Source organism: Hesperophylax consimilis, chromosome 29, assembly GCF_061612785.1.
Source record: "Hesperophylax consimilis isolate HC1 chromosome 29, BYU_Hcon_1.0, whole genome shotgun sequence".
Lineage (NCBI taxonomy): Eukaryota > Metazoa > Arthropoda > Insecta > Trichoptera > Limnephilidae > Hesperophylax > Hesperophylax consimilis.
Genome location: NC_142864.1, coordinates 4,796,805 through 4,813,458, shown reverse-complemented (window position 1 = coordinate 4,813,458; position 16,654 = coordinate 4,796,805). Strand labels below are relative to the sequence as shown.

At 37.5% G+C, this 16,654-nt stretch overlaps 1 protein-coding gene across 1 annotated transcript in view; it reads right to left on the bottom strand.

The window, feature by feature from the left end:
- Nucleotides 1–16,654, bottom strand: part of LOC149409798 (uncharacterized) — a 215,220-nt gene that overhangs the window by 197,360 nt on the left and 1,206 nt on the right. The window contains exons 2-3 of the mRNA XM_089649391.1: nt 14,254–14,662; nt 12,975–13,025 (exon numbers count right to left, since the gene is read on the bottom strand). Coding sequence (XP_089505517.1) covers nt 12,994–13,025; nt 14,254–14,662 — 441 coding nt within the window. The 3' untranslated portion in view covers nt 12,975–12,993. The remainder of the gene's footprint in view (nt 1–12,974; nt 13,026–14,253; nt 14,663–16,654) is intronic.

Genomic DNA, 16,654 nt, shown 5'->3' with positions numbered 1-16,654 from the left:
CAAGATTGCAGAAGGCCAAAGTCAATCGTCGTGAAGCTCCCGAGCGTGAGGGCAAGGGATGAAGTCCTGGCTGCAATCGTCAGCTTTAACGAGGAAAACATGAACTCCAAGCTAAACTCAACACATCTAGGCATCGACGGCATCAAATCACCGGTATACGTCAGCGAACACCTCACACCATGTATGTATGTATGTGTGTATACATATTTGCACCTTACAGTGTTCTATTATTATGTAGCCTGAACCGTCATTTAAAACCTTTATTGAGAGAAGCATTCTCAAATTCCCTTTCGCGTGGCCCTTTCCCGCTCTTTTTCAGCACCTTGTGTTGGACAAGTGGTCACCAGATGCTACACAAAAGTAAAGCGCCACCTATGTGACTTTTGTCTACGGCATTCTTCCTCATTAGCGTTTTAAATTCCGTCGCTGGCGTTGTCGTTGCAAAGTAGCTCCGAATTTATAACGATTTTTCTCGTATATAATTATTTAAAGTGTATAATTATTTCAAAATAATATATTATATTATAACAGCGAGGCTGTTCGAAGTATTTTTTATAACAGAAAGAATTTTTAACTGTTTAAAAACGGATAAAACACGTGGTGAACACGACGGAAAATTTCGTCTGCCATTTTGTGTTTGTTTATTTACATTGTGTTTTGTGTACCTTGTGTTTTGTGTTTTGGTTTCTTTTCCAATTAACAATGAGTGGCTCCGAGATGTCATCATCCGATTCGGTAGAGATGACGGTAGAAGAAGTGAACAAGATTATTTTGCCAAAACAAAATGAGCCAAAACGAAAGTTGCCGAAATCGACGAAATCTACGAAAAGAGATCTGGAACATTTCCGGAACATCAGCAGGACATGACGGCTTAAGTACCGAACACGTCAAACATGCAGGGGTAGCGATTCTAAAACTACTGGCAACATTGTTCACCGATATCATAAAGAGTGGTTATCTACCCAAAGACATGACAAAGACAATCATAATACCGATAGTAAAATCTAAACTGACAGATTTAACTTTACAGGAAAATTACAGACCGATATCCATCGCCACCGCCACCGCCAGAATATTTGAACGAGTTCTCTTAGATCAAGTCGGACCCCAATTGAAAACGAAAGACAATCAGATGGGTTTCAAAACTGAATGCTCCACAGACTCAGCCATATTCTGCGTAAAATGGACGCTGGAATACTACAGGAAGAGAAAAACAACAACTTACGCATGCTTTCTGGACCTTAGTAAGGCCTTCGATAGTCTACCATCCATTATTATGGACCAAACTAAAAGAAAGAGGCCTACCATGGAAAGTAGTACGAATTCTCGACACATGACACCGTCAACAAGAAAACCTAGTTAAATGGAAAGATAATTTCTCAGAACCCTTTTTCTTAAAGAGTGGGGTCAGACAAGGAGGTTGTTTGTCCCCAGTACTGTTCAACATATATATGGATGAATTAACTCACAGGTTAAATAACGCTGGGGTAGGCTGCCATATTGGAGGACAATTCATCAACAACGTGAGCTACGCAGACGATATGGTGCTGATGGCACCGTCAATAAGGGGAATAAGAATTCTCTTGAAGATCTGCGAAAAAAAACAGCACTGCTGGTCGTCAAATACAGAGAAATATTCCCCCAGCATTTTTGAATGGAGAACCTCTCATAATAGTAGAAACAACGAAATATTTAGGGCATATCATCACCAACAACTTAACAGATGACGACGACATCGACAGGCAGAGGCGAGCACTGAGCATAAAAAGTAACATGCTTCGTAGAAGATTTAGACTCTGCAGCCCGAAGGTGAAAAGGACGCTATTCTTAGCTTTCTGCACTACCTCGTATACTTGCGAGCTGTGGGCCAATTTCAAAAAGCGTACCATGGAAAGGCTTCGGATTCAATATAATAATGCTTACCGCATAATGTTCGGACTTCCAAAGTACTGCAGTGCCTCCTCGATGTTCATGGAGGGGAGAGTTCCCGGCTTTGCAGCCCTAATGAGAACCAGGGTAGCAGGAACGAGAGGAAGAATCAACAACTCCAGAAACGTCCTCATCATCGAATCCCGCCAGACCTCAGGATCGAGCATCGAAAAACATTGGAGAAAAATATTGGCCCCCATAATTATCGCTCCGATATACCAATAAGCTTACAAGAAATGTAAATGTTTTATGATATCACTCTCCACTCTATATATTTCCTTTTTACTTTTTCTTATGTTTTATTTGTTTTATCATACTTACATTTCATATTTTATTTTATTTGTACCTACTTATCTCTGTATATAACATTGTAGTTATATTTTATGGAATGTGTGGGATTGCACTCACCTCCCCACATTTTGGAATAAACAATTATTATAATTATTATTGATAAACTCACGGCTCAAGTGGAGCACATTAGCTCGTTTATTCAGGATTTCATGGCGTCTAAAACATACGAAGATAGGAGAAACGTGGATTCCGACGAGGACGCATCATCGGAAGATCAAGAGATGCACGTGGAGAGAAATTCATCATCTTCGCTAGGGATGGGATTAGTAAATCCTAATCATGAGTTCAAGGAATTAAACCTATCGATGGCGGAAACCACGTGTAAGGAACCTACAGTTCTTACGGCTGACGCAAACCGCGTAAAGAAAATCGAAGATTTACAACACTTCGGTTTGCCTGAATGGAACGAAGTAAGGTATGGGGATGTTGTAAGGAAATACCTGGCCAACCCCATGTTCAACCAGTTGGAGGTTAATGGAGATTTTCTGCATTTGAATAAGGCAGAGAAATACGCAGGGTCACTTGACAAATTTTGCGGGTCACTAAGCCATGCCCTGTTGCAGCAAAATGAGTGCCTCAAGAAAGCTCTTCAGGAACTGGTAAACTGGAGTGCAGAGGAAGGTAAGAAATTGTCAGCAGGTTCCCTCTTCAAGAAAGTGGAGTCGCTATTTTCCCCGGATACGCAATATCAGACAGTGACCAAAGATGTCCTGCAGATGGTCTGTGGAAGGAGAGCAAATGCGATCCAGCATCGTAGGGACGCAATCCTTAACGAGATAAAGATCCGCTACGTACGGGAGGCAGTCAAAAATATTCCACCAGCAGCGGGTTATTTTTTTGAACCAATGAAGCTAGAATCCCAGATTCAGCGGATGGGAGGACTTGATAAATGCTTCCCACATTCGAGCTTCGACCCTCAGCTATCAACCAGCTCGCAGATGCCCAAGAAAGTGCCAGTGAGGAAGCCTTTTCGTGAGAGCAGGCCCTTTCGGGAAAGCAGGACGTTTCGGGACAACAAGCCCTTCCGAGACAACAAAGCCCCCCGCGGAGGGCAAACTAATCAAGATGCACCAGGTGCACACTAGTGCACCTGGGCGCCTGTATAATGAGATGTACTTAGTCAGTCATTAATTAGCAGTTTTACGAGTGACCAACAATGCGAGCGCCGCTACTGCTTGCGGCATACTGAAGCGGCCAACACCGACAATCGGTTCCCCCGTGTCGCGTCCCGCTCTTTCTTCACCATGACTCTACAGGACAATACCCAGCTTGGCAATACGACTCCTTGGAATCATGTCAGCGCCCTGTAATTAATAAAACCGCAGAGTTGTATGTTAGCAAGTATAACTGGTATTACATGCCAGCTTCGGTGCATAAAATATTATTGCACGGAGAAAATATTATTAGGTATAATTCAATTTTACCACCCGGACAGTTATCTGAAGATGCTCAGGAATCTAGAAATAAGGACTATAAGATGTATAGGTTACACCATGCTAGAAAGTGTTCAAGATCTGCAACAAACGAAGATGTTCTGCATTCTTTGCTTTATTCATCAGATCCATTTATTTCTAGCATACGAATGCCCGTTACGAAAAAGACGCTGGAGCTAGATGACGAGGATAAACACCTTTCAGAATAATAAAGGATACACAATACATGTTTTACTTACTATTGTTAAGTGAATTTTTTTAAAGTAAAAAAATGTTTTTGTTTTACAGACCGAATATATTAAGAATGCTTATAACAATTCACTAAATAAAAATATGAAATGCACAAAATAATTTGCAAGGCAGATAGAAATATTACACCTTTAAATTTATACGATGAGAATGCCAACATTTTTATAAATCCCAACCAGGAATTATTAGATTCCTGGTCAAATAAAATTTTACACGCAAAACACTTCAATTATCTCAACCAAACGTATGTTGACAAAATTAAGTCAAACAAATGGTTGAGTATTGGAGAGTTGAGCGCAGAAATAGAAGGATTTATGCTTGCAATTCAGGATAGAGTCATTAATACTAAAAATTATAGAAAGCATATAATCAAAGATACAAATCAAATTGATGATTTGTGTAGAAAATGTTTGGCTTTTCCGGAAACTATAGAACATATTATATCGGGATGTTCTATATTAGCACCGTCCGAGTATACATTTAGGCACAATCAAGTTTTAAAAATAATTCACCAAAATTTGGTAATTAAACATAACTTGATTGACTGCCGTAATGTAGTACCATATTATGAATACGAACCAAATTCATTTTTAGAAAACGAATTTTATAAAATATATTATGATAAAACTATACTAACAGACCGAGCGATTAGTCATAATAGACCAGATATAGTTTTACATGACAAAATTAAAAAAATAACTTATATCATTGATGTTGCTATTCCAAATTCCTGTAATATTCAAAAATCTGTAAATAAGAAAATACACAGATTTAGGAAATGAAATAAAAAGAATTTGGCATTCTCAGACTATAAAAATATTACCATTCGTTATTTCGGCTACTGGCATTATACCTAGCTCTCTAATTAAAAATTTAGGCGTATTAGATCTATCAAAAAATTTATATATAAAGATGCAAAAGTCGGTCATTTTGAATACATGTAGGATAACAAAAGATTTTTTAAATATTTATGTTGAGGGATCAGTAGGATTTATAGGCCCTGTTAGAAGTTCTACCGAGCCGAACCCTCTGATATGAAAATATCTGGAGACGGTGAATTTTTTTTTTCCCATTTGATATCTGGTGATTTGACGTGTTGTTGTTCTTGTATTGTTTTGTATTTATTTTACTTATATAATGCACTTACATAGTGTTGATTGACTAGCTGATCATTTGTGGAAAAGTGAGTGGAAGGGTTAAGTTTTTCCTTTGGGGAAGACTTAACCCGGACAACTAAATCGGAAGTTAAAAAAAAAAAAAAAAAAAAAAAAAAAAAAGATTGTTTAGTTTTTAATCAGCACACCAAATTTTATTTTTTATGATAAGAAACAAAGAAGTTACAGATTTATCAGACGATAACGAGCATTTGCAACCACTGAGTGCCGCGACAACAGACATCCAGAAAAAATTCTATATCGATGATTATCTTTACGCCGTGAACACATCCGACGAAGCCGCCAAGTTGGTACGGGAGGTGAGCACAATCCTCGCAAATGGGGGTTTTCTGCTCACTAATTGGGCTTCAAATGACCCTGCCACCATTGCAGAATTACCTTTTGAAAAACGGGCGAAATCGGTAATACCTATTAGCAGCGGGGACCACGAAAACGAGCACATACAAGGCCTCGTATGGGACCCCACAGGTGATCACTTCCTCTAGTTTTAGGGAGGCAGAGGCAGTCGAGATGATCCCACATCTGAGGAACTAGCGTCATTGATCCCTTCGGCACCGGTGCGTAGTCGGGATACACGCCAAACGCGCGCCCAACATTTGTACACAGTTGACACTTGTCACATGAGAACGGGTCGCTTCTACGATTCGTTCTTAAGTTCAACAGCTCGGCTGTGGAACGAACTGCCGGCCTCTGTGTTTCCTCCCTCCTACAACATGGGACTCTTCAAGACCCATGTTCACTCCTTCCTCTCCACAAAAAGACCCTCCACACAGCATCCCCAAAGATGACATAGGCCCTGAGGGAAATTATTTTCTTCAGGGCCTCCTGTGTGGAGTAAATATAAAAAAAAAAAAAAAAAAAACTCCACGAAAAGACAATTACTTAGTATTGTGATGAAGATTTTTGATCCTATTGGTTTCGTATCATGCTTAACAATACGCTCAAAAATACTTGTACAAGCAGTGTTGAGATCAAATATAGGTTGGAATGAACCAATAAAACCCGATTGTGCGAATAAATGATCGGAATGACTACAACTTCTCCGCCAGAGTAGCGTTTCTATACCACACAGATGCCTCATTAATAAAAACGGCAATTTTGAACTCCACCTATTTTGCGATGCATCAGAGTCAGCATGTTGCGCTATTGCATATTTAACTGAAAACTCCCAGGAAGGCATGCACGTACGCACTCAACCTTCCTGGCTAGTAAATGTAAAGTGGACTGTCCTCCCTTGGATATACGACTTCACAGAAACCGGACCAGAAACCCTGGACATATAGCAGCTCCCCGACTAGAAACCCAGCACTCCCTATTTACAGTTAATGTAAAGGACTCCGGTCTGCTACAGTACATATATATCATGCAATCTACGGTCCTCCAAGGTTTAAACATCTATTCAAATAGTTTTAATGACTTAAATGAGACATTTGCGTGACAAAACTTAAAAAATACAGCAATAGCGTTTATATAAACTATTTGCCCTAGGAGTAAAAGATAACATGCTAAAATGGTTTACTAGCTATTTATCAAATCGTAAACTATTTGTTAAAATAAAATCTTTGCTATCGAAAGCTTTCTGTGCGACCAGTGGCCTACCTCAAGGTAGTAACCTTGGTCCGGTTTTGTTTCTCACTTTCATTAACGATATAACTAATTGCTTCGACGATGTCGAGGTATTGCTCTTTGCTGATGACATCAAGCTATACAAAAAAATAACTGATGTAAATCATTGCCAAATACTACAGTCAAATATAAATAAGTTTAAAGATTGGTGCGTACAAAATAATCTGTTTTTAAATGTAGACAAATGCAAAACCCTGACTTTCTGTAGAAATAAAAATCCTGTTTTATTTGAATATTCCATTAACAATACAGCTTTAGAAAGAGTCACTGAAATGAAAGATCTCGGAATTATTTTGGATGAAAAACTAAGTTTTGCCAATCATATCCACCAAATTGTAAACAAAGGCATGAAAACACTAGGCTTTGTATTAAGAACAACTAAAAACTTTAACTCCATACAAGCCATTAAACTGTTATACATATCTCTAATTAGAAGCATACAACTCAGTAGTTTGGTCTCCCTCTTACAAAATTCACATTGATAATAGTTGGGCGTGAGGTTTAAAATTGAATAGCCTTAAAATGTGTACCCTTCACCCCCCCTTTGCCCCTTGTCCCCTTTCCTTGATCCGGGCCAAAGACAAGGAGCATTGTTATCGTTGCATCTTACCGCGAACGTTCGTGTCATCTTGAAAACCCGCATGTATTTGAACTCGGCTGTGACTGTTTTTGGAGCACACATCGTCCAGTGAAACGTTTTACCCGCAGCAGTGAATGTCACTGTTTTTTTGTTTTGTGTTAAGTGAGCGAATGTTAATTGTATGCAAACTGATAAGTGAAAAGAACCAGCGGCTTATGGAGGACGAGACCAGGGTAAGTCTTTGGCCTTTCCCTCTCATTTTCCTCTTGCAAACACTAAGGCAAAATTCAATTCGTTTTGTTTGTCTTAGTCTTTATCGCACCACCACACCGCAACCCCCGTACAATTGCGAACGAAGGATTTGTGCACCACCATCAAATTGGTCCAATTTCGAACCGGATTATATTGTATTACTTTCGTTCGCAAATGCAATCTATAATCATTATTTGTACCAAAATCATGGCATTTGCATTATAAATGGGTTAAAATTTAGTCCGTCAAATAGCTATATTAAAAACGAATTACATTTAATTCCTCGTTGCAAAGTATAGGTTGACAATAATTTAATCGTGTATGTAGGTACCTGATTTAACGCAAGGAATCGTATTGTCTAAGTAGGTACTTGTATTCAATATTCAATTCTAATAATACGAGTACATACTTCGCTAGCGTTAAGTAGGTAGGTATGTATTAACGACCGCTATAATAATAGATGGTAAACAAGAATAATAATTCAGTTGTTATTGAGTTCAATTTGGAAACACTTCTCAGAAGAATTGTTTAATCAATTACGCTAGCGTTAATTATATTATAGCGTTATTTAAATTATAATTAATTATTTGGGTTAATTATTTATTGCTAAATAATGGCTACTAAAGAAAAAAGTTGAAATTACTGACGGCTCAACGAGATGCGTTAGATGCATGTCTTACTAAGTTATTTGAACTATCAAATAAAATTTCCGACCTTAGTATTCTAGAGGAGTTTCTTTCGTTAGTTGAAACTCTAGACTTGACTAGAAGTAAGTATGAGGACATATCTCAACAAATAAATATATTAAATTTGGAAATCGATTCAAACTTTGAACCTGATTTTGAAAAATGGTTCAAGTTCGACGATATGTACGGACATATCAAAAGAAAAATATCATACTGAAAAAATGTAGTTTAAAACTCCCACCTATTGAATTGGCATATTTCGATGGGGAAATAAAAAATTGGCCCATATTTTATTCAAGTTTTATTAACACCGTACACAATAACGATACACTTTCGAATTCAGAAAAGTTATATTATTTGTTGGGAAAAATCAGTAACCGTGTTAAATCAACGTTCGCCGGGATCATTTTATCGCCGGAAAGTTACGAAATTATTTTTAACTCGTTGATCGATAAATATAACGACAAAAAGAAAATATATAACTGCATATATCGATCAAATTTTGGATTTTAAATCCTTTGCTGTCGCCAATATCAATAATCTGGAATCCTTCATTGATCATTTTGCGTCGGCTGTGGCAGCCGTAAAAAATGTAAATTTAGATAATTTGTGTGACTTTATTTTCTTACACATTGCATTGAAAAAACTTGATATGGACTCGGTGAAAGGATTCGAAACATACAATCGGGAAAATGAATTCCCCTCGTTTGAAGACTTGGTGAAATTTGTGCGGGAACAAGTTAAGATCTTGCAAAGAACCGGTTCTTCAAGGAAATCGATGGAAAATAAAGGTGAAACGTCAAAACGGTCACAAAGATCGACGCAAGCCTATATGAACGCTGGTAGTGAGGAAAATGGTCAGCCTATTAAATGTTTACTTTGCAATAATCTATCGCATGGAAATTTGTTTAAATGTTCAGAATTTAAAAAATTGACTGTAAGGGAACGGTTCAATTTTATCAAAAGCAAGGGATTCTGTTTTAGATGCCTTAGTGATAGACATAAGGCTAGGACTTGCAATTCATATCAAAATTGTCATAAGTGTAATGACAAGTTTCATCATACAATGTTACATTTTGAAGAACAGGGTGCATCACACAAGGGGCAGTCAGACTCTCAAAATGCCCAAAGAATTGAAAACCAGAAAGCTGATCAATCGAATGATCCAAAACCGGGCTGCTCCAATTCTGATGTAGCTTTGTGTACTTTTTCAACTGTTCGATCTCATAATCCAAAGACTCATTGTACTGTATTGCTGGCTACCGCACGAGTGGGAATAATAGACGCACAAGGAAATGAACATCTAGTTTTTTCGGATTGCCGGCAAGTCGGTCTATTTCACACCAGTGACTTGCAAAAAAATCTCCGGGATTTTATTGTCAAGGTGACAATAAATGGTTAAAGGAGATAAACTGGGCATAATAAGGACAATTAGAAGTAAATAATTACGTGGCTCTGGGTAACAAAGACCAGACCAAGAATCCAGCGAAGAATCAATAATTACGTGGTTCTGGGTAACAAAGACCAGACGAAGAATCCAGCGAAGAATAAATAATCACGTGGTTCTGGGTAACAAAGACCAGACCGGTGGCTCTGGGTAACAAAGACTAGACAAGTAACATAGAAGAGAAGACTTGGAATTCCGGGAAGCGGCTGGGCGCTGGACTGCATCGGCGCCGGTTCCTGGAGTCAGGTTGTCTTGTTTCTTGTTTGTTTCTGGAAGGTGTTATTGTTGTCAGGTGGGTTTTTTTTTTTTTTTTTTTTTGTCGTTGCAATCATGGAATCGGGCGGAATTTCCAGGTTCTCCCACGTCAATGGAGATTGGAGTCTATTTCGCTTGAGGTTAGAACAGTTCCTTTTAATTCGTGATGACATAAAAACGACTAAGTTAGATGCTTCACAGAAACGCGCATATTTGCTGAATCTTCTAGAAGCGGAGACATTAACTCTTTTGATCAACTTATGTTTCCCTGCTAATGTTACAGACGTGGCATTCGATCAGTTAATAGAATTAATTGAGAAACATTGTTCCAGACCGCGATCGGTGTTCAAGGAACGAGAAAAATTTTATCAAGCCAAGCAATCGCATGGGGAATCGGTCAGAGATTTCGCAGTTCGTCTAAGGGGGTTATCTTCCTTTTGCGAATTTGGAACGCGCTTGCCAGAAAGCTTAGCGGATGTCTTCGCAATTGGTATTTTACCAGGCCGGGCTAAGGAGAAAATTTTTCTAGAGGGAACTAAATTAACATTTAACAAGATGGAAGAATTAGCAATAACGGTTTCAGTATTAGACAATCTGGTTCCGGAAATTAAATCTGAATTTTCCGTAGGGAATTCGGATGTGAATGCCATTTCGAAACATTCAAATTCGCCCGGGAGACATTCGTCGCGTTCGGGAGAAACTCAAGGTTTTTCAAGGTTATCTCGTTCAAAGAGCCCCGAACCGAGTAATAAAAAATGTACGATTTGCGGTGAATATCATGTAGAAAAATATTGTAAATTCAAGAACGCAAAATGTTTTAATTGTCACAAGGTAGGGCATTTGAAGAAATTATGTAGGAATCACAAGGTTAATCCGATTTTTGAACAATCCCAGAATAATAGTATTTCATACATTAATCCGTTTAGGGCTAATGTGGTAATTAACGAAGTAAAATGTGCTGCTATGATTGATTCAGGGGCAAGCATGCCGGATTTTATTTTCAATCGTTATTTTAGAAATGTACCATTGTCACCAGATAAGCGTACTTTATCAGGATACGATGGCAAACCACTTAATCTTGTAGGTAGTGCCTGTTTTACCGTAGAATACAATAATCTTAAAAATAATTTATTATTTACTGTTGTGGTTAATGGCACGGAATTGATAGTGGGTAGGGATTTTATGGAGATTTTTAATCTGAAGATAGTTCCTGTGATGAATAATTCGGTTTCATCAATCAAGGACAAAATCTGTTTTATTGAAAATTGTGAACATGTAAATTTTCAAGCAGTTGTGGTAGCCACCGCAGCGGATAGCGAATTACAGCTAGTGTTTAGGTATTTGCGGCAGGGCTGGCCCAAACGAGTAAATCGTGATAGCAGTATATGGAAATATTGGCTAAAAAGGAACGAACTTTCTATCGTAGAAGATTGTTTGTTTTGGCAACACAGAATAGTTATACCTTTTTCTCTCCAAAAGCAAGTGTTAGATTCATTACACAGGTCACATCTTGGTATTGTTAAAATGAAGGGAATAGCTAGAGCATATTTTTGGTGGACAGCTCTGAACAAAGACTTGGAGAAATTCGTTCAATCATGTTCAGATTGTGCGTTGTCAAAACAGTCACCACCAAAAAGTCAATTGACGGTTTGGCCAAATCCAGGTAAAGCTTGGAGTAGGGTACACGTAGATTACTGTGGGCCTTTAGCGGGGAAGATGTTCCTCGTGGTGTGTGACTCATTCTCCAAGTGGTTGGACTGTATTGAAGTACAGAAGGCAGATTCAACTCATACGATTTTGGAATTGAGGAAAATTTTTTCTAATTTTGGCAACCCTGAGTTAATTGTGTCTGACAATGGCTCAGTTTTTACAAGTGAGGAATTTAGAGGTTTCTTAAAGGAGAACAATATTAAACTTATGACTTCTCCTGTGAAACACCCCCAGTCAAACGGATTGGCGGAAAACTCTGTTAAAACTTCGAAAATGTTCCTCAAGAAACTGTTAGTAAACGGTAAATTCCCACTAAATTTTAATGTCAAGTTATTAAATTTTTTAATGGACTATAGAAATTCTTTGCATTGCTCGACAGGTATTGAACCAGCGGTACTGTTATTAGGAAGGAGGCTACGTTCTACTTTCGACAATTTAATTCCAGTGAAAAATGGGGATGAGTTTTCGGAAAAAGTCAAGCAAGCAAACGTTAATATTTCTAAAGCTCAATCTGATCAGGTTAAGTTTTACAAAGGGGTTAAAACCAGGGTTTTTAAAGTTGGACAAAAGTGTTTAACAAAAGATTATCGTCAGGATAATAAAGTAGTTTGGGCTAAGGGAGTAGTCTCTAGAAAGCTAGGCAAGAAAGCTTATTATATATACGTAAGATATATTATTATATATAATATATATATATATACTATTAACTTTAACTATTAACTATTAACTTTAACTTTAACTATTGTTTGTTACTTTATCATCATCTTGGCTATATTTTTTTCTTACATAAATCAAAACAAGCAGATGGTGTTAAGTGGGAATTTAAACCTTATCGCCATCTATGTAAGGGTTGTTATTGATAGCGGCTCAATTTAAAATATTACACGACGTAGTGCATCGCCTTAATGTAAAGGACTCCGCTCTAATACAGTACATATATATCATGCAATCTACGTTCCTCCAAGGTATAAACATCTATTCAAATAGGTTTAATGACTTAAATAAGACGTCTGCGTAACCAAACTTTAAAAATACAGCAATAGCATTTATATCTACGAACCTCCAAGGTTTAGATACCCAATTAAATAGTTTCAATAACTTTCCAATAAGACATTTGCATAACAAAACTTGATAAAATGCAGTACAATACATAGACCAGACAAATGATTTGTGTAATATCGGAGAATTTTAAAAGCATCATCAGGTTAGAACAATATTTTAATGATGGTAGCATTAAAATAAATAAAGATTAAAAAAAAAAAATACTGGATAATACAGCACCATTCTCGTCCCAGGTGTTTCAGTCGAGTGTGGATTTGCTGCAATGGCATTCTGAAAAAGAAAACAGCGTATTAACGTTTTATTTCAGACATATCTTCAGACACCATTTTTTTTTGTTTACATTAACCCCACAAGGAGGCCCTCAGGAAAATAATTTCCCTTAGGGCCTATGTACAGGGCCCGCAGATACTTTAATAGTACACAACTGCTGACCCTGTACAAATCGCAAGTGCGCCCTACTGTCGAATTTGGCAGCCATCTCTGGTCCGGAGCCCCTAAATACCTGAAAAAAACCCTTGACTCTGTGCAGAAACGGGCGGTCCATTTGATAGATTCCCCAATCTTAACAAACGGACTGCAATCTTTAGAGCACAGGCGTCAGGTAGGTATGCTGTCCTTGTTCTATCGGTATTACAATGGAAGACGCTCTGAGGAACTAGCGTCATTGATCCCTTCGGCACCGGTGCGTAGTCGGGATACACGCCAAACGCGCGCCCAACATTTGTACACAGTTGACATTTGTCACACGAGAATGGGTCGCTTCTACGATTCGTTCTTAAGTTCAACAGCTCGGCTGTGGAACGAACTGCCGGCCTCTGTGTTTCCTCCCTCCTACAACATGGGACCCTTCAAGACCCATGTTCACTCCTTCCTCTCCACAAAAAGACCCTCCACACAACATCTTCAAAGATGACATAGGCCCTGAGGGAAATTATTTTCCTCAGGGCCTCCTGTGTGGAGTCAATATAAAAAATAAATATTATCTTTGGTAATGCTGTATGGATGGTATTTTTTGGAGAAGTTTTGGGAAGGAAAAATGTATGAATCTAGGGATCAGTGTGTCCAGGAGTGACATATAAATATATTCTCCCCCCTATGGCGCAAGGCGATGGATTGAGAGACCAGTAGGAGAGGTCAAAGGGTCTCCCCAAACCAGTCTCTCCTGATCTGATACGCCACGCAGTAGGCAATCGAATCCTGAACATACCTCACCCAATGAACCCGGGCACCCCTGCTGAATCACCAAATGTAGCAAACTACTTGGGGTGACCTATGGCAGAGGTTTTTATATATTGTATATATATATTACATATTTATATTGCATATGTATGGGCGCAAATAAATAATTTGTTGTAATATTTTAAAGCAAAACTTGCAATAAGTGTGTTTTCATAAAATAATGAAATCAACGACATCTATGAATGCGTAGATTATAATGTACATTACGTTCAACCTCAAGTGACATGATGTTAAGATTAATGAAAATTTAAACAATTACCAGTTTCTATATTTTTTAGAATGGTCTCTTTGCTCTTTTTCTCCTTCCTCAGTATATCCAGTCGGATCTGCGACAGAGCTGCTTCCGCGGCCATCTCGTCATTAAGGATTTTTAGTTGTAGTTTGGACAGGTCGGCCTGCTTAGTGAGGATGTCGCCTTTCAAAATAGCGTGAGCTTTATTCAATTGAAGGATCTCAGCATGCATATCAATCTGGGCGATCAATGCCTGATTTTTCTCCTTGAGGTCTCTAATATCCTCTCTCCTAGATTCAAGTTTAGCGGCTGCAACACTTTGGAATAGTGAGTCCTTTGCTATTTTCCTTTTGAAAGCTTTCCTAGGAACTGGAGTTGGGACATTTGGTTCCGGCATCTCTACAGTCACAGGAAGCGTAAACCTTGGATTTTCACCCTGTAAAAACGTGAAAATATCCATGAAATACCGTTTTATAACAAGCAACAAGAAAAATTTTTAAGAGTGTACATACCAACTATTAAAAAGATCATAGACATGCAAATTGATAGACTTGTCCTAAGATAAAATCTGGGTATCATTAGGACGAGCTGAAGGCAAACCACGTGACCAAATTTTAGGTACCGGGAGAGTTCGTGAATGCTTTGAATAAACTAGACATCAGTCATACATTGACTGCCGAAGAGCGCACATTGAAATAACCATGAGCAGAAGAGCAAAAGTAAAAAAACGGTTTGCAGCGCAGTTCATAGTGAGATATTTCTGAATGTTTGTTTTAAACCGAATCGTATACAAATCAATGAGTGAGGTGGGTAAATTATAACACATTTATATGCGCAAGTTATTGGCTTGCGTAAAAAATCCCAAATAGGGTAAACAGAAATTAGAGACATTTTCGTCTTTTTTAGTTTTATTTTCCAATATACATTTGTTATAATAAAAATTTGCTGATATTGCATGACGAGAAATCAATTCGAACGTGTCGAAATTCACTTGTACATAACGGAATTGCGGTATAAAATGATAATTAACACTACCAACGTGTTAATTACATTTGAATTCGAAGACGACACAATTTTATACAGGATAAATCACATAACTTTGAGACAAACTGCCAGTATTCAAATAAAAGAAAAAAATTTCATAGGCAGTTTATTTTAATTTCTCCGTCAAGCGAATGATGAAGTTACTAGCTCGTCGACCTTAATTTTCTCGTTTTGTTGTTTCGTTTGAACGCAACACACTTGTATTATTGGTATTATTACTGGTTTTACTTTTAAAATCAGTTTATTAATTTTAAAAACCAAACATATGTTTTTATCAAAAATAAAATAAAGCGCAAAGTTTGAAGTTGTATTCTTAAGACACTTCGGCCGGGAAAGGTAGTTCTACCCGTTCGGTCGATTGATGCTTAACGACGGAAAGGGTAGTTCTACCTTTTGCACCGGCCTCAGTTCAATGGTAGAAAAATGTTTTTATATGAATATTATATACTAATCTCTTTGTAAAGGTCCCAACTACTTGTACATAATTATCGAATCGTAATGCAAGTCTTCTTTTTATATTTATCTTCGTGCCTTTCGTTTACATCGGTATTTCAACAAAAGGATAGTATATTATTTAGATAACATATTTTGTTATTGTAATAATTCAATTCCTGGAATGAGGGTTTTTATGACCGTGAAACCCGATTAGAATCTCTTTCTCTGTTCTGCACCCACTCAACTCCTATGTGCAAGCGAGCGAGAGATGTCGGGCGTATTTAAAGAAAGCAGGTATGAGCAAATACCGATAGGTGAACCGTAATAAACATTTTACAAGGTTAATTGAGTTGCATTTCAAATAATATTCGATTTTCTTTTTGTACCTTTATAGCTTGGGTATGCCAAGTTACTATGTAGAAATTTTTATAAAAATATTTTAATTAATTTCGAAGATATGGCGATTTAAAACAAATTAAAGAAATTTGCGCGGGATCTTTATTTTCGCCCAGAGTCAGGGTAGTGCCAGTGCAAAAAATATCTGGCCGAAATTTGTTAAATGTAAAAATATTTATAATTATTATTTTTAAATGATAAACTAATGTTTATGAGACAAGGTTTTTTTATGCATAGCATAAAGGATAATAAATTATTATTAACAATTTTTACTCAGGAGATATTTTCAATCTGTATGTAAACTAATGTAAATGAAAACATAACACAAGATTCACTCAAAATGAAGGACTGGTAGTTCCGAAAGGTACTAATAAATATGGTGAAAGAACTTTAAACTATACAGGGTGTCCGGAAACTCGTAGTACAAGCGGGAAACTGGTGAATCTACATCACATTTGGAGTCGATTTTGTAGTATATTTTTTTTTGATTTGAGCTTTCGTTATCGAGTAAATCGAGTTAGAAGTTGATTTTTTTTTTTTTTTTTTAATCAAA